The sequence below is a fragment of the Myiozetetes cayanensis genome, unplaced genomic scaffold (assembly GCF_022539395.1).
Source record: "Myiozetetes cayanensis isolate MyiCay16 unplaced genomic scaffold, myiCay2020 scf1, whole genome shotgun sequence".
Taxonomy (NCBI): domain Eukaryota; kingdom Metazoa; phylum Chordata; class Aves; order Passeriformes; family Tyrannidae; genus Myiozetetes; species Myiozetetes cayanensis.
The window spans coordinates 33,845,510-33,872,289 of NW_026086604.1; the positions used below are offsets into that span (position 1 = coordinate 33,845,510).

Consider the following 26,780-nt stretch of genomic DNA (forward strand, 5'->3'; position numbering starts at 1 on the left):
ACCTTGGTATATACTTTAAACTATTTTGCATGGTGCAGTCCCTTTAGCTAGAAGTGAAGCCACTAATACTGGCTTGTTTAAAAAATAAAAAAAAAAACAAGCCCTTTGCTAATAAATAAGTAGTTGAAGAATAGGAAAACAAGATGTTGGAATAGTTACCTACTTCAAGTGTCTGCTGAGTAGGTATTAACTATATTAGCAAATCAGTCAAATATAAAACTTACACATAGCTATGCCTACACAGATTAAACTTGCATTTTTTTTTTCTCTGAGACAGGTTGGTGCTGTAGTTTGATTCTTATTATTCATACAGGTTTTGTTTAAGGAAGCCTTTTTCTGTAAGTTTGCAAATTTTTTTTTAAAATCAGATGTAGCATACTTCTTTAAATTAAAATAAATAGTGGTTTGTTGTTTTTTTTTTAATTATAAATGGGTTTTCCAGATAATTATATAGTATAATCATCTCTTGTTGTATTATGTAGTTAATGCTGTTAGCATGCTGATAACACAAGAAAGTGATATTTGGCTTCCTTCAAGATGTTTGTAAAATGCTTCAGTACCAAGCCTCATCTCAGCGCTACTGACGCTGCTACCTGGTTGCTGCAGCATTATTCCTGGGAAGGATTGGCTTTTTACTGACAGCATCTTGAGTCTTTCACTGTAAAGGACCAGAGGCAGTTGTTACCCTTAGGAATTGATTTTTTTTTTTAACCTTGATGCAGATTTGTTGAAGCCATATAATAAACATGATTTCTACCATATAAATCCATGAAATTATTACTGTTCATTAGCAGCCAAGATGTTAGAATTAGCTACTGTGAAATGCAGTATGGAATTTGTGTCTGTTATGCAGACTCTTGTCTAGCAAATGCTACTATGAAGCCTTTTGAGTTTAGTTGAGTAACAGGCCTTGATTTTTTTTTTTTCTGTAGATGGAGAGTATGTCCATATGGTAGATACCAAGCTGTGGAAGATTAAAACTTGATTTTCCATTTAGTGTATAAATAGCAAGAGTTAAACAAAATTGGATGAATAGCTGGGTTAAGCATATGGCATATGTTCAAATTTGTTATCCTACTCTTGAAAGTTCCTTCTCTTCTTGTGATCAGAGGACAATGGAATGAATCAGGAAAATGTTTTAAGTATGATAATTACTCTATTTGCCAAATGTTTAAGATTGTATCACAGTCACTGATTTTGCAGCAGTCAGTGGGACTGTACTGTGATTTTACTCACATTTACAATTCATATTTAATATTTAGGCTTGATTTTCTTTTTTTTTTTTTTTTTTTTTCATTTTTAGCAGTCTTCAGAACATCCCGGCATTTACATGGGGTTTCTGTGCATTTTCAGGGTCAGTAGGCATGTGATGGAAATTTAGCTGTAAGTGGCACTGGGAATCCAGTCCTCACTCCTAATTTCAGTGAGGTATGTCATTTAGGATAAAATCAACCTTATGACATCAGGTTTCTTTGTGCCATTATGAGCTTTTTAGTTTAGGGTCTCCTGGTCAAATGGTCCCAGCCAGTAGTGTGAGTAGAGTCTGGAAGACTTGCCAAGAGGCAGGCATCTTGCAGTTCTAGAGAGCATTCTAGGAAAGTCTGCCTGACCTTGCCTTGTTTCTCTGGTGTGACATCCTTGGAGCACGTAGTTGATACCACTGGAGTGCAGTCACATGTAACAGCTGCACTCAGGCTGTACATAGGTCCATTGAGCAGTCCACCTGCTGCTTGGTCTTGGGATTTGGAGTTTCCACCTGCTGCTTATTCTGTCACTTAAAACTTGCCCAGTCCTACAGGTTCTCTTGTTTCTCCTGTTCTATAACTACAAATTGTTTGTCCTGTTATTAACACACTACTAAGCTTGATATATTGTTGTTGGCCAACAGAAAGATCCTACTGCCTGCATGCTTTAGGATTATGACTTTTTTCTTTTAAGAAAGTGGGTGACGATTATTTTTGTTAGCTGCTCTATAATATTATCTGATCTTTGTGTTTGGGGGCTGGAGGGAACTGATGTGTAGTGTAAAGCGTGGCATGGTAATAGCACCATACAGGGACTCTGAGAGGGTGTGCACTGAAATGATGGGGCTCTTCAGGTTGTTTTCAAATGATGTGCCCATTGCCTGGAATGAGTCAGGGAAGCAGCCGTGCTTGTGAGTGCACCCCCTGTATGATGGGATGCACTAAAAGCTCACAAGAAAGAGCAGCATTCTTGGAGGTAAGAAAGAATTTTGCCCTGGAACAGAACAGCCAGAAAAACAGCTAGATTGGATAACTGTCTTGAAACAGATTGCTTTTTCTCCAATACCATGCTCTTTCTTTAGGCTTGTCATTCATGCTTAACATTTTTATCAAAACCATGTCAATCACTGTGTCTTTCTTCTAAAATAAAGGATTAGTGGTTTCCTACCCCTTACAGAATGTAGCAACCCTTTGCAGCTTACTGCTCCCTTTAGTTGTTGCTGGAGACAACTCCTGTCTTTAAGTAGATGAAGAATGAACTCCAAAAGAAATTGGACACCTGGAAACAAATACATCAGTGGTCTTAATGCATAGTTGATTTAATATCAATTTGTTAGCCATTTATAACCATAATTATATGATAACTCCCTACCACATGTATGCTTCAAGTGTTCTAGTTCACATGCATTTGCCCAACAATGTATTTAGATAGAACTGATGCCAATCCATGAAATTCTTACTTATGCCTTTTTTTGTCATATGGGATACTACATTTATTGCTGAGAATTAAGTTCATTATGGAAATAAAATGACAGTTGAAAATATCACTACTTAGGATCCTAGGGAAAAATATTACAGAATCACAGAATATGCTGAGTTGGAAGTTGGAGACCCACGAGGATCATCAAATCCAGCTCCTGGCTCTGCACAGGACCGTCTCCAAGAGTCACACCATGTGCCTGAGAGTATCATCCAAACGCTTCTTGAAATCTGTCAGTCTTGGTGCTGTGACCACTTCTCTAGCAAACCTGTTCTAGTGCCCAAACACCCTCTGGGTGAAGAACCTTTTTCTAATATCCCACCTAAACCTCAACATCAGGCCAATTTCCTTGAGTCCTGTCACTGGTCACGACGGAAAAGAGATCAATGCTTGCCCCTCCTTCTTCCCCTCAGGAGGAATTTGTAGACTGCTCTGCCATATAGGGCAGTATTCACACGTATGAGAAGGATTGGGATCAAGTGAAAATATCTGCTTCTATGTGATCGTAAGTTTTCTCAAACTTTTTGGAAAGGCACTGAGATCATTCTATAAATGGAGTCTCTCAAACTAGTAGTTTAAGGAAAAATGTATTTGTTCCTGCATTACATTCAGTGATTTAGGATTTTTTTGTGAAAGACTAAGTTAAATCTGAGTGTTGTTTTTACTTTTAGTTTATGAATAGGTTATTTAGGATGGGGTTCAGCTGAGGTCTTGCCAATTACTGGAGCCTTAACTTACAAGAAAAATGTCTTCATTATCTTCAAACCCTTCATATTTTTTAGACTGTATTGTGTAGTGGAATCTTTTTAAAGATCTGTGCTTTAAGGTACTACTTTCCATTACTATGTAAAATCCTGGAGCTGTCAATAGAAGAAATTTCACCTGAATTGACTTTAAAAGTTTGAGATCTACACCACAGGCTTTTTCCATGAATTGTAAGGCTGTGTGTCATGCCCCCTCACTTACAGGGTCATGCCTGCTGAAAATATACATAGTACAGACACTTTGTATGTGAAAGTGTCTATTACATAAGTGGTGTACTGCAAATGAACTATTCCTGTATATAATTTTTCTTACTTGGATCTTAACAGAGTTCTGGGAGTGAGTTCTGTGACAGAAAGAGTCTGCCTCTGATTGCCCTCTTCTCACAGAGGTTTCTCAGCCTTTTGCAAGGGATAAGCTGTAGCACTTCTCCATGTATCCTGAGAATCACGGAATATCTGGAGTTGGAAGGGACTCACAAAGATCATTAAGTCCAACTCTTGGACCTGCACAGGACAGACTGACAGGTCAACATTGAGTTGTAAGTGATGCCCCATTCTAGAGCTAGAAGTTGAGAATGGTCTGTCTTTGGATCTCTTATTCTTGAGCAACCATGGGGAAAAAGATCCTTTGGCACAAGGCTAAGATTGGTCCCTGGATTACAAACTGAGCACTTGAACTAAGAGAACAAAACTGTAAACTCCTGAGTAAGTTTGTATACCTTGACATTTTGATCTATGTTGCAAAATTACTTCAGATTAAGGTATTTCTTTGGTATGCCTGTGCGATCTCATTTTTGGCTTTATACTAAATTGACTCAGTACAATTATTGTGCTAAGTACAACAACAAAGACATCATATATTTTGAGAGACAAAACTGGGAGCAGTGTTTTCCTAAAATCAAATGTCACATTTGAACCAGTAAATTATTGGGATTTGAGTTTTATATTAAAAGTTTCTAAATTGTTATTATAAGGCATAATAATTTCAAATAGCTTTTCCTTCATGACTGTGTGTAATACGATCTTGCTATAAGCTAAGGTGGAACAGGTTGCCACATCCCTGGAGGTGTTCAAGGCCAGGTTGGGTGGGACTCTGAACTGCCTGGTCTAGTTGAAGGTGTTCCTGCCCACAGCATTGGGGTTATAATGAGATGATCTTTAAGGTCTCCTTCCAACCCAAACCATTCTGTGATGATTCTGTGAAGGGGCAAACATTTAGAATGCCAAATGACAAATTTTAATGACTTTGAGAACAAAGCCTTCCTTTTTGCATCTAGTGTTGCCTTTAGATCATGTTGCCTTAAGATAAAACAATTTAGGACTGATCAGTGAACTGTAAGTCTAAATACAGGAGCAGGAGATTTCTGAAATCAGTCTTTCTAATTGTCAGATGTGTTAAGAATTATGTAAGCTGTCATGCAGAACTCTTTGGAAGACAATGTACCAGGAAAATAGTTGCCAGGAAAATTAAATAAATTTTTGCTTTACATAAAAGCCTATCTCTTAAAATACTCTTAACCTGAAAAAGTAGATATCCATCAGTAGGTAAAAATGGATGTGCACCATGTACCTTGCTCTTTGAATTTACTGAATGACTTCTCAGTATGTGTTCACAGACTCGCAGAGACATTGAAGTTGGAAAGGACCTCTTCAGGTCATCTGGTCCAACTCCTCTACTCAGGCAGTCACCTAAACCACAATGCCTAAAAAAACATGTCCAGGCAGCTTTTGAATATCCCCAAGAGTGGAGACTCTACAACCTGTCTGGACAGCTTCTGTCAGTGCTTAGTCACCTTCACAGTGAAAAAGTGTTCTCTGATTTTTTCAGTTTGTGCCACTGCCTCTTGTCCTGGCACTGGGCACCACTGAGAAGAGCTCTGTCCTCTTTGCACCTTCTCTTCAGGTAGTTATATACATTGATAAGATCCCCCCGAGCCTTCTCTAGGCTGAACAATCCCAGCCCAGCTCTCACCCCTCTCTCATCAGCCCCTTAATCATGTTCTTGAACCTTTGTTGGACTCTGCAGCACGTTCCTATATCTTGTGTACTGGGGTGCCCAGAGCTGGACACAGCACTCCAGATGAGGCTTCACCAGTGCTGACTAAAGGGGCAGTATCACCTCCCTCCACCTGCTGGCAGCACCCTTCCTGGTGCAGCCCAGGATACCATTAGCCTTCTCTGCTGCAACGGCATCTTGCTGGCTAATGTTGGACTTCATGTCTGCCAGGGCCCCCAGGTTCTTTGCAAAGCTGCTTTCCATATGCTCATCCTGAGATTGTGCCTGACTTTGCTGTTGCCTGGGGCTGTTCCTCTGCAGGTGCAGGACTTTGCACTTTCCCTTGTTGGACTTAATGAGGTTCCTGTCAGCCCATTTTTCCAGTCTGTTGAGGTCCCTCTGGCGCAACCATCTTGCATATCAGCCCCTCCTTCCTGTTTTGTGTCATCTGCAGACTTGCTAAGGATCCACTCTGTCCTGTCATTGAGATAGTTAATGAAGATATTCAACACAATTGGACCTGGTGTTGACCCATGATGTACATTGCTAGATAATTGACCTCCAGGTGGCTTTCGTGGCCTTGATCACCACCTTCTGGGTCTGGCTATCTAGACAGTTTTCAGTCCACTTTGCAATCTGTTCAACCAGTTCTTCATCAGCTTTTCTGTGAGGATTTTGTAGGAGACTATGTCTCATCCCAGTGAAGCCAGTCACTTCATTGTGAAGGCTCTCAGGATGGTCACACATGACTTCCTCTTTGTGAATCCAAGCTCACCTTTCCTGGTTGCCTTCTTGTGCTTTATGTACTTGGAAGAAACAGTTTCCAGATTTGTTTCATCACCTTCCTAGGGGTTCAAAGATTATCAAGAGCCTTGAAATTTCATGGATGGGTAATTACTTTGTCATTTTATTGTGGGTACTGGATAAACTGAGCAAGTACATCCAAAAGCAGAATCACTGTGGAAGTGAGACTTTTGGAATTAAATGATGCAAATCTTGTTTTGATAGAATCTGGGATGTAATTGAGTCTTGGGTAAAGAAAAATTCCCTTTTTTATTTGAAAACCTCCTGTCTCAAGGTTATAATGTCAGTAGAAACACTCTAATGAAAGCTGTTACAGTATGTTTGGCTAATGTGTCTTTAGAGTGCAATGTGTGCCACTAAGGACATGCATTTGTAATAGTTTCTGTGCTTGTGCACAGGGTCTGCTGTACTTTGAGCAGGGTTATGGCTGCATCTGTTTCCTCTGATACAGGAGTGTGTCTGTAATGTACATGTAAGATGCGTAGTTGCTTTAGAAAGGATAAGGTGATTTTTTTATACGCACACCCCCCATATGTATATATTTATTAATATATTTGTCTTGTCCTTCTCCAAAAGGGGAAAATCCACTATATTAGTCCTTCTCAGAATTTGTGCATCTTCTAAAGGGAGAAACTAAGTTTCTGTGTTACCTTTGTACTGGATGCAGCAATGCTAGGAAGATTGTTGGGCCCTTCAATATTATCACGTGTGATGCTCTGTGTATGCTTAAGTCACATATTGGTTGTAACAGCCATAGTGGCTATATGCTGCTTACACATTCTTTCCAAGCATCCATATGCAACCTACATCACGTGCATCTTTGCAGTTTTAGTCAGTAGGTTTATGGTTTACTTTAAGAAATGTCTTGTTATGTTAATAAAACCCCTGCAGCACTTGGACCATGTTTACAAGGTTATTTTTAATTGAGAAGCAAATGAGAACTATTTCTTGTACCTCTTCTGACAGATACAGCACATGTCACTTGGATTCTGTGTTCATATTACTTTTACAGCCAGCCTTGGGTGAACATGATGGAAGGACAGGCAGCAATCTAGGATGACAGGAATTCAAGAAGACAGTGAAAACTAAAGGGTTGGGTCCCTGACAGGCATCTTCTGAATGTTGCTTGAAGTAATGTAAGATGTTACCGCCTCTGAAAGAGATGGTAATCAACTCTTGCCAACTTTGCTCTAACTAGATACTACCATTTCCCTAGCAGGGTAGGAGAACACTAGTCACAGAATCACAGAACAGCCCAGGTTGGAAGGGACCTCAAAAGATCATCTACTTCAGCCTTTCCTAGGAAGAGGAACCTAAGTGAGACTCTCTTGTGCCCTGTCCAGTTGTATCCTGAAAACCTCCAGCGGTGGGAACTCTGCCATGTCACTGGTGAGGTTGTTCCAGTGACTGATTGTTCTTAAACAATCTCTAACTGCATATTGATGTTATAATATGTACCTGCACCTTCAGGGGTGAATAAAGTGCTATACTGGAGTGAGAATGGGAGTGGGAGAAAGATGTGCAAGAGTTCCCTTGTGCTGCTCTGATGATGGCAGGAGGCTGGGTCAGACAGCCCTGGGCAGTGGCATCTGAAACTCCTGATGCGCAGGTGGTGGGAGGGCCCATGTCTATGCCCTCTTCTTTTAAAGTTGAATTTTTTCCTCATTTTGGGCAGCAAAACCACAACCTATGTGTTATCCTTGTGGGTTTTTTAAAACTTCCACTGTTCTATGGTTTAACTTTACATGTAGTTTCATTGCGTTCATCTTTTTATTACCAGTATAGTGTATAAAGGAACAGAGTCAGCACTGAATGTCACTGTGGTTTTGCAATAGAGAGGGTTTATTGTACTTACTTCCTGATACATTGTTGTCTAGTCGAGCCCTTCTGCAATGAGCAGGGATGTCTTCAAGTCAATCAGAGCTCTGTCCAACGTCCTTGAACATTTCCAGGGATGAGGCAACTACCACCTCTGTGGGGGCAACCTGTTCCAGTGTTTCACTGCCATCATAAAATTCCTTTTTTTCTAGTCTGATGTTACAGTTTCTGTTCTTTTTATAGCTGTTGTATAAATTGCTTTAATGAAAAGAATAAGGGGTTGATGCAAAACTTGTATTCACTCATTTTACCAGTGCACTAAAAATTGTAGAACGTTTTGTCAGGAATTTTGAGTGTCTTTGTTTTCAAGTGAGTTGCTACAAGTGTAGTATTTTATTTCTACAAAATAAAACTGGTGTATACCTTTATTGGGGATTGTTTTGCAATCTGATATTTTTACAAGATGTCCATTGTTCTTACCCTTGTAGTGTAGTGTTTGAGTTTCTTGCTGCTTTTTGTTACACAGTCAGTTGCTTGTTACAGATTCTCTTTATATAAAGATTCAAGTCTTTCATTTGGGCACTTTTTATTATGTATAGTGGTAACTAGAGTTATCATCTGTAACTTAGTCGTAGGTAGTAGTAATCCTCTGTTTGGAAAAATACAGGAAATTATCTGAGCAGCTTGTTTTAAGAGAGTGTGTGTCTGTGTATGTACACAGAACGTTTACCTGTATATACGTGTTTTAGGAAGATTTCAGAATAATTGTATCAAATAAGAACAAATTCACACTTGTGTTTTCAAATGAACAGGTTGTTTCCACAGTACAGTTAATATAAGGTCATTAGTTTTCCAAGAACTGTGCCAACTAATGTTAGGAGAACAAAACATGTATGAAAATCACTGTTGATTTTTTTACTTTTAGGCATTTAAATATCTTATATTTGCTGACATATTGACAACTTTAAATTCTCTTTTATGTAGGTATGTGTATATATATATAATGGCATATATCAAGTATTTTTATCTCATTTATCTTTTTACTTTTTTTAAACTCTGCGATGCAATAGTACAATTGTATTCCAGGCAAAAACCTCTTACCAACAGCATAGTGGGTGCTTAGATGGGTTAATGACTTTTTCAACAGTGTGCTTAGTGAGCTGAATTTAAACTTAACAAAAAACAAAAGTCCTCCATTGTAAATCGCTTAACATGGACAAGATTGTTGTTGAAGGAATTTGCCAAAATTAACAGGTGGGTTAATTTCTTAGTATCTTGGTAAGATGTCATTTTTGCAGAAGCTAATTTATTACTACTTCAAGACATCAGCTTGCATGGCTTTGTCATCTGTTCTATTACTTTGTCTAATGAATCATGGAAAGATGAAGTTGAAATATTTGTGAGTTCTCAGCACTTGTTTCTGTGAATTAACATAAGCATTTTTTTCAGTGTAGGAAAGCAGAACGTAAGCATGTATTTAAAATTGAACATATGCTGAAATGCTTTCCTTTTTTAGGTCTTGGTTGTTTTGCTTATTACCACTTTTTTCTTTTTATTTCTTTTTTCCCTTGGAATGCTACTAATGTACTGAATTACCACAAGAACTCATATTTTTCCTCTCCAAATGGGTGCTGTTCAAAACAAGGTGCAGAGGAAAAAAAAATAAAGACTAGCTGATAGACCCCCACAAGCCAAGAACTCCTAACATGCTTACTTCAGTGTTCTCTCTTGTCCATATGGTAGGATGGAAAATGTGTTTAATGTCTGGTAATTAAGGAAGTCAAATGGAAAAAAATAAATCTAAAGGTACTTGTTACTTACTTAGTGTTTGCTAAACAAAGCAGCAAAGCTGTCATTCATCATTTTAAAATTAATTGCAAGTTGATGTGGTAATAATTTCGGTTCTGCACAAAGCTTTAAATCACTAGCATAATTAAAACAGGACTGAATTTGGACAACAGATTTATATTAATACCTTATTAAGGTTAGTTTTAATTAATCATAAGAATTTAATATATATTCAGCCTATTATCTACATTTTTTCTACCTAAAAAAATGCTATCCTATAGTTCATACCATAAATTTTAATCTAATCAGAAATAACCTTTGGATTCTTTTGTGTTTCTGCTGTGCTGTTGATGCTTGGTAAATTTGGAGAAGAAAACATTTGGAAAGATTACAGTTCTATAGAGGAATTACTTTTATCATGTAGCAGGGAAAGGGGGAAACAAAACGTGTCAGAAAGCAATTGAAGAATTTTTTTTTTTTTAAATAAAGCTCAAAACAAAGTAACCACTATGCACTGACCTTCTACTGTCATGTTTGGTTTCTAGTTGTCAAATTGATGTGAATTGTATTAATATTGTTTGAGAACAAAGTTGTTTATAATGATCTTGTAATTAACGGATCGACATAAAAGTTGGAGTATGGGAAAGAAAATAGTTTTACCGAATTTCTGCTCTCCTTTCTTAACATTTTTGCTATTTCTTGACTGTATTCCAGTTACAAGGATGTCATCAACAGCTGTTTAAGAGTTCTAATGTAAAAATACTTAAAAATCTTAACCCCCTTTTTTTTTTTTTTTTCTTTTAAGGACCACTACACCAGGAGAGACTAAACTTTTAGCTTCTGAAGTCTATGATATCCTTCAGTCTTCCAACATGTCAGACATGGACAATGTGAATGAGATGAATTACCGTCGACGGAAAGCACAGTTTTTCCTTGGCAGCACAAATAAGCGTGCCAAGACAGTGGTTTTGCATATAGATGGCCTTGATGATTCGGTAAGGAAACCTTGCAGAGTTCACCTAAATAAGGCACTGAGATGTGTTTTGCCCACAGAAACAAGGTACTCGGGCTACTTGTGTGGCATCATCAGTTGTCAGCAGTTTCTGTGGATCATATTTTGAATCATGAGATATGTATAAAATCTTGCATAAATTGAGCTTACTCAGAATATCTGAAAATGTTTTAAGGCAGTTTTATTGATGGCTCTTTAATTACTCTAAAAATCTATTCTGTTTCTACCTCTCCTAATTTTCATTCCTTTTTCAAGAAAGAATGGAATAAACAAGGTGCCTTCAGCATTTTCATTCACAGGTATCCTGTGGTTGTATCAGTGTGTTAATATAATAAAAGTTTCCTTTTAGTTACCAGAGATTTCAGACACTGTGGGGTATTTTTGTTACTCTTAATTTAGAAACACTGTATTTTTGTTGAGTTGGTTTTGATGCATCTTTTCATTGTCCGTGAGATCTTTTCTACCGTAGTGACCAGAATGGCATTTGAGTTAATGAGGTCTCACTGAGTCTTTATGTAATGTCAGAATAACTTCTACAGATTTATCTACCATACCCCTGTAGATAACACCCCAGGGCCATGTTTGCCTTTTTACGGCTGCCAAACAGCATGTAGACTGCTTAAGCATGTTATCCACAAGTGCCCTCCGGACTCTGTATCTTTCAGTTTTGTACCCATTTTAAATGATCAAACCTGATCCTTTGCTTTGTTGCTTTACATTTTGCCAAGTAAGCAACTGTCCACAGGCCCAGTTTATCAACAGCATGCCCACTGTACTGTTTTCATAAGACCACAGCTAATTCCTTTAGAAATAACATGCTGCTCTAGCTCACTTTATACAAAGTAAATATTTTTTACAGTTTTGTCCTTCCAGCACTTGCTCTATCTAGAAAGGCAGTGCTTTGTCAACACCGTTGGCTTTTGTGCTCTGTGAAGTTTTTTTTAATGCAGTTCCATCAATTGTTGTTTTTAAGCTTGTAGTTGATTTGTTTGTTCGCAGGTGTCTCCAAGCAAGAAATTTCAACCTTTTCTACTTTGTGAGTTTAGATATTTTGCCTATAGTCTGGTTCTATCTTAGAAGTGTTTCTTTGTGTTCTTCGACAAGTGCAGCTTAGCAAGATTTGTGGAGTTTCTCTCTTCAGTACTGAGGCAGAGGTACTGAGAAAAAGGATAGGGTACTTAGATATTCATCTGCAGAGAGAAAAACTGCAGGTAGACCAGCACGTCTTCCTAGCTCATTGTTAAAGAAAAATCTGGCTGTGCACTGGCTGAGATGGCTAGTGTACAAATGTTAGTGATACTCCAGGCGCTCACCCAGCAGTTAAACTTCCCTTTAATGCTGATTTAAATGTCACAATAAGGTAAGACTGGGAGGATGGTGACCAACGTGAGCAACAAAAGCAGCCTACTTTCATTGAATAGGTTATTTCTGACTTAACTAGCAAAGAATATAAAGTGGCATGTGTGAGCATTAAAAGGCATGGTGAGCAAACACAGGGCTGCAGACATGGTGTTCTCAGTCGTTTACATTTGTAACAAGAAGCTGCTGTTAGGAATGATTGAAGGTCCTACAAATGCTTGTGGATTTCGAAACCTCAAATAGTAGATATTGATTGTTTTAGGAAGCCAGAGGAAAGGTCGTTTAGTGTGGAGTCACGTGTTTTTGTTTTAAGATCTAATTACCAAATTTGATGATAATTACTAAAAACGTTTTAAAAAAAAAGTTATCTGGTCACTGAAAGCCTCATTTCAAATTAAACTGAGGTGCCTATGGTTTACCTGGAATCTTGGAGTAAAAAGCCAGATTCTATCACAGAATTGCTATACACTCATGTAAGCATAAATTATTTGTTTAGGCTAAGAAGCTACGAATGTTTGGCTTCTTGTGTCCAGAAGCAGTTTCAGCTTTCACTCATGTAAGGCAGCCTGTCATCTTTGTATCAGATATTTGCTTTGTATAGAAAAGGTAGCCTACTTGAAAAGTTATTTGTTGTGAAACACAAAAATGTTAATTATTTCACTACATAAACTTTCGCAAATTAATTATTTCAATATGCATGCTAGACGCTAAAAAAAACCCAAACCTCATCAGTTGGTTCTTCCACAGATTAAAAGAATTTAATCTGCTTGTTGTGCATGGAGTTATCCTAAATACTGACCAGTGATTATTTGATAACTAATACAAATATGCTTTGAAATAACTACTTATATAAAACCTTGCAGAATCTTGCAGGAGAAGTTAAACACATGATTATTTCTGGTTCAGTGTATCTTTTTTATCCCCTTATGTGCTAGCGGTTTCTCCAGTATTTTAATTATTTTTGTTACAACCATTTTGTGCAAATATTAAAAGCAAAAAATAGAACGCTCTAAGGTATTGTAACAGTTGCAACTAGTACACGTCAAGGTAATGTTACAACACAGGCAATGTCACTTGCTTTAAACATGACATTCTGTGGGTTATCAACCAAATGTTTTCCCTTTGAAATAAGAATTAAGCTTATGCTGTGCCACGATGTCTGTGAGCTGCCACAGATGAAGCAGCTGAAAAATACAACAGCTGCTTTGATGCATTCAGTCAGTATGCAGCCAAGGTGCCTGATAAATAGCAACTTAAACACTAACTACTCATCAATGAGCACTTCAGTCAATCAGAACTTAACCAGAGGGGACTGTTTAGCTGATCATACGGAGAAAAACATTCTTTGCTTTTCAGCACTTTTCTCTAATTATTTACAGTTGATTCCATCCTTCTTCGACTTCTAAAGTGTAAGCAAATTTTTTTTTTTGGGTGGCAAGAGAGTCTAATACTTGTTCACTAAAATGTAAGTCTCAGTTTTTCTGTTACAAAAATGTGGTTCTGCAACCATGTGCCTTGAGACATACAGGAATACCTTAACAATTAATTGGGAGCACTTTCACTTGGTGTGTTACAAAAGGACTTCATTTGTGGAATTGTTGTTTGTTTTTCAGTCTCGACGGAATCTTTGTGAAGAAGCCTTGTTGAAAATTAAAGGTGTTATTAGTTTTACCTTTCAAATGGCTGTTCAAAGGTGTGTGGTCCGAATTCGCTCAGATTTAAAAGCAGAGGTAAGTGCTTGGTAATCCTCCAGATCCTCACATTATCGCATTCTGTCGTGCTGAGCTCTTGTTTTTTTCTGTATACTTGTAGGCATTGGCAACGGCAATAGCATCAACCAAAGTTATGAAGGCGCAGCAAGTTGTGAAAAGTGAAAGTGGTGAGGAGGTAGGACGTGTATCTTTCTAAATACCAACTGTTATAGCTTGGCTGTGTCTTTAGTATCAGCACCTCTGTGCCTGTAACATCTGGTAGTAGTGCAACACGTACAGTACAAAGAGAATAAAGGGTAACCTGTGTCAGGGTGTGAATCAGTAGAACGGTTTTATAGAACTTACTGTTCAGAAGAAGGACAAAAATACTGTAATTGTTTCTTTCCTTAATGGTATGAAAAGGGTTGCAATGAACCTGGGTTTTTTTTGGTTGGAGTTGCTGATGTGCTTTTGATTCACAACTACAGTAAAAGGGCTTTGTCTTTATTTATTTGATACTTTTTCTTCCATATTAAGCCAAAGCTTTCCTTGTATATCTTCTAAGCATATTAGGTTCCATTTATATTTTTGGTGTATAGGGTGATTGGGAGGAGTGTCACAACGTGCATGTCTGTCATCCTGAACATGTATCTGTTATAACTTTGATTCATTCTTTTAAGTTACAACATCTGACATAATTTTAATCTGTTGTGTTTTATCAGATGCTAGTTCCGTTCCAGGATACTCCAGTGGAAGTCGAGCAGAACACAGATCTACCTGAATATTTACCAGAAGACGAAAGCCCTACTAAGGAGCAGGACAAAGCAGTGTCTCGTGTTGGGTCACACCCAGAAGGTGCAGCAAGCTGGCTCAGCACGGCAGCAAACTTTCTATCGAGATCTTTTTACTGGTGACTTGTATTTGGTGTTAAAAGACTGTGTGAATGAACAACAGGGGGGCCAGTTTTCCATTGGTGTGGTGAACTGCCAAGTGCAATTTGCAATAAATCATCACGAAAATTTTAGATTAAGCAAATGTATGCTGCATTTTACATTTTATTGGACGTTTAGCCTGATAGGGCAGGGGTCAAAGGACAGAGGCCTCCAATCAAGTTGTTCTTCCGTTTGTTTTTCATGTAGATTTTATTGCATCACTTTTTAAAAATGGGTCCACTGTTATATACCAAATGTTTATGCTATACGTATAGAGCTTTAAGTTTGACTTCACTGAAACACATGGTAGGGAGAATCCATTTAACTCAAGTCTCAGGGCCTCTGTGAAAGAAAATTCTTAATAGCTCTAGTTGTGCTTTAAATAAAATGCCCCTTTTGTTTCTGCATCCCTTTGGATTAACATTATTTTGTTTAATTTTCTAGATTTTGACTCCAGAGAAAAATACAGTCTGCCACTTTTTTTTGCCTTTATTTTTGCCAACCATGTTCACAGCGTGAGCACGATGTTCCCCTTTTGCTGTTAAACTAGAATCACTACAGACTTGAAATGTATAACCCTTTTATGTATACTGAATTTTTTTCCCAGCCTGCCCTTAACCGTTGGAGTGCTTAAGATAAGAAAAAAGGGATTGAATAAACACAAATATGTATACATACATTGTACAGTAAATAAACTAGAACATATTTGTAATGATGAGTGTGACTGACTGATATATATATATATATATATATAAAAAAACCTAATAAATACCACTGACTGCTGTTTAGGCTAGCTGGGAAGACTAGCAGAAAAAGCTGTGGTCTAATGTAGTGATGACCTATTGCAGCCCTGCCTGCAGAGAATAGAGGAATGTAGACTGTACTTGGTTAAGAAATGGTGTTTACTGTTAGGAAATATTTAATGGTAACTAAAACTTTAAACTTGAAGTATAAAGCAGGACAGAATGCCTCTTGCCTCAGTGCCACACATAAATTTTGACTTTAACTATCTTTCCCTCCCCCTATACAAATTTGGTATGCAGTTACTGTTCTCTTCTAATGTCTTTCATGAGTCTCCCATGAAAGTACATCAGCTTGGCTTAAAAACATATGCAAACAATTGGCTTTGCCCTGTAACTTACAGACAGTATAAGTTTAGAGATGTCTTAGTAATTTCTGTGAGCAGAAGTGATAATAAAAGCAGAACTTCTGTAGGTAGAGAATAATATATATCTGAGCTGTTAGTAAACACTGTGTGTGAGAGGACTCAAAACACAGTGCTTGAAAACTGCAGTGCCACTGCTTTGTTGCACCAGGGAAATACAGCTGAGGACTTCAAAACATGTTATAAACCTCATTATACAATGCTTTTTTTGTGGTAATGTATTTGCTATAATAGGAGTTATATTTACCACTTGGAGGCTCGGAAAAGAAATGTAATGCATCAGAGTTATTCCCTGTGCCTATGCACAAGGAATAAATTAAAAAAAAATCACTGGCTGTCATATAATAATACTACAGAAATGCTGAGGATATGATAATGTAAAATAATAATGCAGGTCAGAGTTCACCCACCCAGGTTAACTATCATTCTAGGAAAAGAAAAAGAAAACAAAACAAAAGCTTGTTGGCAGACTAGATGTCTCATGTTTTTTAATATATATAGTTTATTTTTGATTCAGGTTTACACGCACAGATTGAAAATACAGGCTTTTCAGGGCATGTATTGCTTTAAATATGTAATACTACTCATTGCTGTCTAGAATGTTACAGTACCAAATGTGTTTGAAAAGTCCTCTGTTCTATAGCCATGAATGCAGAGTTTTGGTTTTCTGCATTAACATCTGTTTGCATTTGCATTACTGCACATCTGTTTACTAAAAGACTACACCCTTTGGATATTAATGGTTCAATACCAGTAGGTACTACAGTTTGTTTGTGCATTCGGTCTGTAGGTGTGCTTTTATGACAGTATTGCAGCTCTTGTAGAACAGTTTAAGGCATCTGTAAAAGTTTTTGAGATACATTGTAAAATAATAAAGGATAATATAACTAAACAAAATGTGACTGGTGCCTTTTTAAATGTCCTGACATTCTTTTAAGCTTATCGTGGTATTAGGAGTATATGTTTTTCATCTTTAACAGAGAGGAGTGCAAATGTCTAGTCCTAGTGAGTCCTTTGCTGTATATCACAGCTGGGCTTTTGTGTATGTCTAGAACATGCTTCCATTTCAACAAAGGTTTTTTAAAATGTAGGTAAACAAAAGCTACTTGAGCATGTTGTCTCAAATTCATTTTTAGGGAAGTTTTTTGAACATTAGCTTTTTTTTTTTAATAACTGATGCTATGTAGCTCATATTTCATTAGGGAATTTAAGAAGAATCAACATTCCTAGAGAAACCTCTTACTTTCAGAAAAGTGTGTGGGGGGAAGTCACAGCACAGACTAAGACACAGTTAATTTTATGCTTGTACTTTTTCAGAAGTCAGATTAATCATAAGAAAACCCTTTTACTCTGACCTAAGGATATAACCAAAAAAATTTGCAGCATTAAAGGCTTCCAAAAAGAAGCTGAACTCCTAGACAGAGCACTGGTATCACATAGCACTTGTTGCAAAGTATTTGATTGCCAAGGAAGCCACCACATGCATCATGGTTTAAGCTCCTGAACCGTCCTAGGGTTAAAGCCGTTTACAGCATAGTAATGGAACAATCACTGCTGTGTTTCCTCATAATAAGAGTAATCGCCGATGGGATAAGTAGAGGCAAAATTGAGGCTCGTGACTGTGCCTCTGTGAACAGCTGTCAAAGCACTGTAAGCATTCTGCAGTATTGTGAAATACATCATACTCCAGCTTTCCCATTCCGTGATCACCCATGGCTTAATTCTGTACAAAAATAGCCGATGTTGCTGAGTTTTGCCATAGGCCGTGTAAGCTGAGGGGGAGAGTACTGCGTGGGGCTAATTTGGAAGAAAACATTGAATACCTCGGCAGATGCAAACTGGCAGGTGTGAAGTACTCCTGTAACTGCCTGCAATGTGAAATAAAATGTGGGTGCTCCTTTTTGCCTGTGACAACATTCCAGCTGCCAACTAGCAGAGTTTAAAAACAGACCTAATAAAAGTTAGCAGCAGCAGTCCTTGCCATACTCATTTTGCAGAAGGCTGGACCATATAGTCTTTCCTGTTTCTTCATCTGTACCTAATTATTCTGAGTTCCTAAAACGTGAACAAACCTGTCTGTAAGGATTGAAAATAGAAACGGAGATGAGAATAACCTCTCAACCCATCTCTGATGCTGACTGTAATTCTTTAGGAAAAGTTGAGAGCATGTGATTTGGTGAAAGGGGGTGAGCCTAAGGGTCACTGGAGACTTCTTCAGTGAGGTACAGCATCTAATTAGCCCCAGGGGTGAGGCTGCCTGTTGAGACTCCTGCTCTAAAGCTTAGAATAAAGCTGTTAGGAAAAAAATTGTCCTTTTTGTAGTTTACACAGATCAGGCAATGCTCTTTGTTTAGCCTGTGTTGAAGGTTTTGAATAGGGTTGAAAAAAGATGATTTAAATTTGCGGTACTTTGCACATACGTAGGTTAACGCCTGGAGAGCAAGGTCTACCTCTGTAAGCTGATGCATGTGCCACATCAGAATCTGCATTATTTTAAAGTTTCTTCATGTTATTGTTCATTTATGTGCATGTTCCACTAGGCTTGTTAGTGACTGCAAGAGTTAGAGCTTCCTCTGTGGAATAAATTAAGATCCCTCAAAGCAGTTAAAGTCTTAAGATACAAAAACATCTCAGAGGAGATGCATGCTGTTAACAGATTTTTGTTCCAGTTGTCATGGTAGAAGTTGTTTATTATGTTAGCGTCTGAAGGCTGCTATCTGGATGAAGTTGGCAGCAGCTTGGTCTCTTCATGGCTACCAAGCTACAGAACTTGGTAGCCAAATAGTTTCTGCAGTGTTTAATACTTTCCCAGTGCCTTCAGTTCAGGTCGGTTGACCTATGGTGCTTTTGCTTATCTAACCAGCATTTCTAAGGAGATAAATAAAATCACAACTGGAACCAAACTTCTCATGTAAAAAGCACTCCTGTGCCAGCAGTGCATGGCAATGTGTCTGACTGGCATAACAAGGGTCTTGTAGGTAGCAGATACAAAAATCTGAATGCCGCAAAACCACCATATGACAGGATTGTTGCTTTCATTTCCCATTGGAGCACTGACTTAAGTGTAAATACTGAGAGTAAGTGGATTCTGCTGGCCTGAAGTAGTACCATCCTGTTTCATACCTCTTCTCTTAGAGGTCCTTCAGGGAAATGGCATTTGAATCCACTGGTGCAGGGAATTGCTGTGTCAGCTTCTCTGTGGGAACCGCCCCTCTGTACTTTTGCTGGTGAAAGGGCAGGGTGACATACCATGTGAGCCCATGGTGAGCTAACAGGGAGCAGCTGGCACACTGTTCACACCTAACATCCCACAGACACTTGAACATACATAACACAAGGTCTTTACAGAGGTGTTTTTCTACTACCTCATTTTACAGACTGCACAACTGAGTCTGTTTACCCAAATTGCTCAGGAATCCTGGGAAGTGCAAGATTTTGTAAGCTGTCTCTGAATCTTAGTTCATGCTTCACTACATAAACAAACCGAAATGCTTTCCATTTTAAGAGGGGCCTTTGCACTGTCTGAACTTCTCTGACCTGGAATAGAAAAGTCAAACCTGTCATAAGCAACTTTCCTTCTTGAGTTATACATCAAATGCATCTGATGTCAAAAGGCATGGTCAAAAGCCAATTTTCATCTCAAAATAGTCCTTACTGATACGTTGAAGTTCTGGGTAACAAAGAATTTTTGGTCACAAATACCCTTCCTAGTTATTTTCTAAAAACCAAAAATAAATTATTTAGCTATCTTTGCATGTGTTACATTCCAAAAGCTTTGCACAACATGATCTATTTCAGCACAGCTACCTGAATAGGGTGCCTAAGGCCTTCTCGGGAGTTAAAGCATCACCCTGATGGTGGTGCTTATACCCTTTCCAGCAATTAATGTGATTAGTGGGTTTTGATCCCTAACATTTCTCTAAGAAGGTGTGATCTCCTTTCTAGACTCCCTGTATACACGATTTTATATATCTTATATGAATGTGATGTTTCTTTTGAATCACCTTTCAAGAGCACGTTTGCTTTGCCTGTCTCTGTATATTGCACAGGTTGAAAGTGGTAGCACAAGATGCCCTGTTCATTGTGTGGCCTTTTGACCATGCTTCCTTCACTGGACAAGAATCCATGGTACCTTGGTTCATATTAAACTTTGAACATTAGGTAGTCAATCCAGCATAGGGAACTCCAGTTTTAGGAAGGTTGGGAGGGAGTAGAAGGAAACTGGAAGCCAATTCACACAGAAAGAGGCTTTCCACTTGCAAAAGGCTGCTCCTCTGGGCCATAAGAACAGCACTAATTTAACATTGAGACTGTCTAAAGGTAAGGATTTAATTTGTATTATTGCAAAATTAATATTTATTTCCCAAATAAAAACTTAGACTATCATAATAGATTTCTTATTATAAAACCCTATATTGTTAATATGGAAGTGCCACTTTCAATATTGACAATGCTGTTCAGGTTCATAATCTTGGTATAAAACTAAGACCTTAAACGTTGTCCTTGGATTTCATCGCTTTACCTCCTTTGGTACAACAAATACGTGCTGTAATGTTTTAGCAAATAACCATTATTGTTTATACACTGTAATTTGGTGGGATGTAGTAAATGGCATATTTTAAGAAGTCTATTTCTTTGCATATAAAATACCTGTAAAGCTTACTGAAGGCTACTCCTTAGCTCTCAATTGTTGGCTACATTACCGAAACAATGAAGATATATCACCCACTATAATAAGGAAATAGCAGCCATTTAACATAGTTGAACATTAACTCTGACATTTAGGCTGCTGAAGCAATCTTATTATTATAGTCAATGTAGCTGGTTTTGTTTCTCCATATGTGTATATGTTCTGGTGTATAAAATGCACTGCTATTTGTAACAGTAAATTATGTGTTCTTGAAGGCTATTCTTGCTGTTTGAATTAAGTTATATCTGAACCTTTTCAACAGAATAAGCAAATAATGACCAGTTTTGAAACCTTTTTCACTGTAGTAGTTTCAACAATGAAAATTCTCTGTGCCATCTTGCAAAATTCTGTTCTAAGAAAAGAAAAAAAATGGTTTTGTATATAAGCCTTCACTGTGAAAAAAAGCTTCTTGAAACATATTTTTGCAGTGCTTAGTATCATATAGGTGCATGTTACCCATTTCAAAGCTAGCGAACCTGTAAATGAAAGCTGGCGGTGAATAGTTCTTCACCTGGGATGTCTCGTAAGTCATGCCCTCTTTTAATATTATGCTTGCAGTTCATATTTGTTTGTTTAGCTAAATAATTTTAGAATGCTATAGGGTGCTGTTTTCCTTTTTCTTCAGTCTTTCATGTACATACATATATATATATATATATATATATGTACACACACCACTCCCAGAGTAATGAACCCTGATGCAGGTATTGCTAGTGCTATGGCTAAATAGTCAGTTGCAATTCAGTCAGTCAAGGGTCTGCAAATGATGAAAAGGAAATGGTAGTTATTAGGGGAAAATACCAAAAATAGCTTTAGAATTTTAAAAAACTGTAATATATCTAAATTTAAAAAAAAAAAAAAAGCTTTATTGAGACACTGTTCATAATATACAAGATAATACATATGGAAGGAAGCATGATGCTGACCTCTCTGCAGAGTAGACTGACATCTGGTAAACTACAGTGAGAACTAGGCCTGACTATTTCTTGTGAAGACCCTGAATATGTAAAAGTTCCCTGCATTATTTAAATTAATTGGGGTAGGAGGAAGAGCAGGAAAAAAAACTAATACCACAAAATAAAGTGAAAGTTCAAATGCAGTGCAGCCCTTTCAGCTCCTTTTCTGTCCCTTGTTGTGACAGCATCACCACCAGACTTCAGCAGTGTCTGTAAACTGAGAGATGTGGGGAGGAGCAGATCCTTTGCTCACGTAAGACTAGCACTCGGTGGAAAAAGGTGTCATTTCCATGACCTCTGCAGTTCTTCAATATTCCAGTAATGGTAGCTCATAAAGACCCAAATCCTGAAAATGAGCATCTACCTTTAGAAACCTCTCTTTGATCAGGCAAAACATTAGTGCTCCAGAAACAGTGTTTCTTGTGCAAGATCAGTGTTAAACTATTTTGGCTAAATAACAGTATGGTTGTCTTTGTATCTGGCTTGATGGATAGTCAGCCACCATAGAGGAAGAGAGAGCAAGTGATTTTAAAATAAATTCTCCATTTGGAGAGCTGTAAAGATACTCAAGTCTGCCCTTCACCTATGTGCTGTATGCTCACCTCTAAAAAGGTGTGTACTTAAATCCCACCAGGGAACGTTTTGTTTCCTTCCCTCAGGATGGGAACACCCGAAACCAAAATGCCCCACTGAATCCTGAGCCCTGAGCCAGCTCTCAGATGCTGTGATGGTTTTAGTATCATCTAAATGGACAATAAGAGGTACCCAGCAAACTTTCAATATCTGGTCCCAGTGACTACAGACCATCTCGAGTACCCACCTACTCCTAGACTGAAATGGCAGCTGGCATCAGCTCCCCAACCAATCCAATTTACTTTCAATCACACCATTACTACAACCTCCCTCCTCCATCTGTGTAAACATATGTCTTTGTTAAACACCACCATTTGTACAGGATAAAAATTGTCAATGCTGACAAAAATGCCCCCACATAATGCTGTTGTGATTGCAATGTTGTCCTTAAGCTGATTTTAAAAAAGTCTGTGAGCTGATCAACATCTTCCACTGCTATTAGTGGGAAACTTTCTTTGATAGAAATAAAACTGTAAAAATGCTTTTATTTTGTCCAAGGGTAATGTGGTCTCACTTCTCTAAGACTCAGTGCTTATAAGCCATTCATTATCTGTCAGTGATGGTTTGCAGTGCCACAATAATACCCCAAGGCAATCACTGTTCCATGAATAGTCTTTCCTAACACTAGTGTGGTTTTTTGGCAAGAACATATTTCCCTCATACCTTTCTGAGGCTGGACTTTAAATTCGGCAATGGAAAGAGTTACAACTCTGAAGAAAATTATTAGGGATTGCTCCTTGCAGCAGCTTTTCTTCAGAAATGATTACTACTGGCCTCTACTGTAAAAGGGTTTTCTTTTTTTTTTTTTTCCATGTGGTAGAGTTCAGTACAACTAGGACTGTCCTCCAACAGAACTGAATTCCTGCATAATCCCAGGCCTGATTCTCTAAACCTGAGCATTATAAAAGAATATAAAGTAAATGAAGACAGCTATTTACACAAAGAAAGTTACTATGTGAAACATCAAAAGGAAAAACTAAGAATCAAGTCTGTCCCCTGCCAGAAGGAGAGCTGTTCAGCAAACTGGACACCTATCAAAATTGTACGATGCTTCTTGCTGGGCTATCCTGTAAATTGCTGGCTTGATCAGCATGAAGGCAGGGTAAGTGGTTTGGGTTTCTGGGTCTGAGCTTCTCACTCTTTGGGATCTTAACTATAGACACTTAAAATTAACGGTCTCCTTCATAGAGCAAAATAAATCCAAAAATGTTTGGACTTCCAGTCTTGCTCCAACATTTTTCAGCACAGAGTGTAGGATCCTTAAGCGAGTAAGTACTTTTATTTTGTGCAAACCTGCTTCTTCTAGTGCACACTTTGTTCCTTGCTTCTGCTCTTATTACAATACTCATGTTATCATCATCATCATAGTCTTTCATTCTAAATATGGAACTATAGTTACCCAAGTTCCACCAGGAACTGGACTTACATTCCTCAAGGATTTTAAACCAATCGTTTTGTTTCTTGCTCTTTTTCTCCTGGCATTTGGGTATGCTAGAGTGAAGTTCCATGTTTTTTTCCCATCCTCTTTGCAGCTGTGAGGATTGGGGATGTTTGGGTGTTTTTAGTGAAAATTGAGACTTTAGAACTGCTCTCCTTACAAATTAGGGCTTTGCATCAGAAAAACATAACAAATGAAAATATTAAACCAGTTTTCCACCCTTCTTCTTATTCTTCTAGTTCAGTTGTTTCCTCACTGGCCTCAACTTTATTCTAATGATCATTCAGTTGTTTCATGCTACTGTTTCCTGTTTCCCTAGCTTGCTGGTTTTGAAGCATTTGAATCTTCTGGATTGTTTGGATTTTTTTTGGTTTTGTTTTCTTTGCTTGCCATAACTCTGCATCTCACTTTTCAACCAGGAAGAGCAGGGCAACAGAGCAGAGAGTTTCCTTCTGCTCTTTTGGGATTTGGTAAAGTGAAGTGTTTTAATCAAGTTGGAGAGACTTGACTGGGCAGCAGTGGAGTTAAAGGCCCAGATGCAGAGGAGTCTGGTAGCAAATCTCACCCTGCACATTTTATGAAATGACAAAAAGTTGTCTCTGAGACGTGAAGATTATGAAGAGAAGCTGTATTACCTCTCCTCCTGGATGATTCTTGTATGAATGAAAATGTGGGATATCAGGAAGCTCCTCTTGCTGGGGTCCTGGGTGGCGGCTAGTGCAACACACCAGCACTGACAGGAAGGGCTTCTGACCTCTGTTACCATCAATCTAGGTATTTTTAGTAGTTGCTGGCCTAGTTTTATTCCCCAAGCTGCTATTTAGTGGTTGATGACTGTTTAAATGTTATGAAGTTTCTAAGGTGGCACTTTTTTTTAAGGGCAGTTCTTATACAAACTCTCCCCACTCCAGTTGCGTGGTGGAGAAAGGGCACTTTCCTCCTCTGCCAGCCTCTGGACCGGCAGCGCTGACTTGGGTGATGCTCCATTTCCATCTCACTGACCTTTCTTCACCTCCTGCGGGAGGGGGCAACGGGAAGGGGGGACTGGCTGACTCCCCACATAACCAGATGCTTGCAGCAACACCTAAGGCTAATTCAGCCTTTGGAGTCCGAAAGAAGTCCTAAAAAGACTTTTAATGGACCGCCTGTGCACGCCAGTCTCCTTCTGTATGCGAAGAAACTCTCTGAAGGATCCCCACCTGTACTGCATTTCAGGGGCTTTGTGCCTCTTTCTGGTGCTGCCGCCCGCGCCCATTCCCGTTACTGTTTATGCGGACCCGTGCCAAGCACTAAAGTTGTATCCCGGGGCTCGGCAGTGCCACTGGGGTGGGTGTTCCCCCGGCTGGCAGCCGGTACTGCGCGCTCGGGGATGCTCCATGATCCTGCCGAAGCCCGTGCGGGATCGGGTGCGCGGCGGGGCGGGAGCGCTAGATGGCAGCATGGACGTGCCTTTGGCCGGGAGGCGGCAGGGAACGAGGGAAGTGGGGAGGGAAGGAAGAAAGCAGGGAGGGAGGGAAAGAGCGAGGGCCCCGCTGGGGGATGCTGCCGCCTCATCCCCCGGCTCCTTCCCGTCTGAGGTGCGAGGCTGTAGATGTCTCTCCCATGTCTCCCCACCTTTAACTCCTTTTTAATTTCTTTTTAAAAAATTTTATGTTTAAATGCATTCTTTTACTTTTCTGCCGAACTTTGTGTGATTTTCATTGACGTAGTATTACACCTTCTTTGTTCTCACATGGATCTGACTCTTCCGTTTCTTCAACTTTTTCTCTTTTTTTTTTTTTGTTTCTTTTCTTTTCTTTTGTTTGTTTGTTTTTAAGAAAAACTTACCCTGGCAGTGAGATTTTGTCTCTAAATAAAGATCACAGTTTATTTTTTACAATTAATTTATTCCTAGCTGCGTATACAGTGCTACAGACGATCTTAATGACCCATGAAATGGAATGGATACTGGGTTTTGTACGTCTATGTGTAAATACCTGCAGATTTATGCTATGTGCGCCACCTGCTCGAGTGACGGAAGTCCTGAGCTGATCTACCTGACAGCAGTGCGAGCACAGGATAACTTAATCTTGTTTTTTTCCTGAATGTAACTGAAATCAGAATTCAGCCCATATTCTTTGCAAACAAATGCCCCCTTCTAGGTCATGCTTTGGTTCCAAAGCAAGGGGTATTCCTTTTGCTCCAGTCTCCAGACCTATGTTTGACCCAGGCCCCAGGTATTGCACAGGAGTTTGGAGGTTTAGTTTGTATGAACAGTCACAGAGGCTGGTGGTTGGCTCCCATGCTGCCCAGCACACCGCTATGACTGCTGCAACAAGTCTTAACCAAATGGCCCACCACTTGACTTTAAAATACAGGAATGTGAGCAATGCCTCTCTTCTTCATCTATTCTGCTGTTTCTCATGGCACTATGTGTTGGAAGAGTGGCCACCTAAATGAGGAACTAGTAAGAAGCCCAAAAAAGTGTTTCCTGAAAGCAGCTAAGGTTCAGTCTATGCATGTTTATCCTTTTAGACTGTGCTGTGCCTCAGTCAGCACTGGCAGCAGGGATGGCAGCCTGGCTCCTGACCATTCCTAGGGAGTGCTGATTCCCCTGCCAGGATGGTGCTGGCACCACAAGTGCCTCCTGGGTGCTTCAGCTGTGGGGCTGGTCCATGGGGAGGAGGGGTGGGAGGTTGAGTGGGGCAAGGGAGAGGTCTGCACCCTTTAATTATGCTGCAATAGGTAAAGTTAGGTCCCAGATTAATGTAGACAAAATTTGAGCTTCAAGTTGCTTCTTTAGAAACTGATGCCTTTTCACTCTTGTTGGACTTAGCTTCTAAAAAGTAGAGGAATTAACGATGAAATTAGAGGAAACTCATGCCACTGTTATTGAGATAATCAATACTGAAGGGGCACAAAAAGGCATTTTAATTTAGAACCCAGATAATTTTTCACAATGCCCTGTATGCACTTTATTCCGAAAGACAGCTGGTGAAAACAACTATTTTGTCCTGTTGTAAGCCTTATT

The 26,780-nt window shown here is 38.9% G+C and overlaps 1 protein-coding gene across 2 annotated transcripts in view; it reads left to right on the forward strand.

The window, feature by feature from the left end:
* The window catches only part of ARMC1 (armadillo repeat containing 1), a 33,611-nt gene extending 16,661 nt beyond the window's left edge, over positions 1–16,950 (forward strand). For both annotated transcript variants that reach the window (XM_050312946.1, XM_050312953.1), the window contains exons 4-7: positions 10,700–10,889; positions 13,879–13,995; positions 14,078–14,152; positions 14,679–16,950. In XM_050312946.1, coding sequence (XP_050168903.1) covers positions 10,700–10,889; positions 13,879–13,995; positions 14,078–14,152; positions 14,679–14,870 — 574 coding nt within the window. In that variant the 3' untranslated portion in view covers positions 14,871–16,950. The remainder of the gene's footprint in view (positions 1–10,699; positions 10,890–13,878; positions 13,996–14,077; positions 14,153–14,678) is intronic.
* Positions 16,951–26,780: the final 9,830 nt, after the last annotated feature.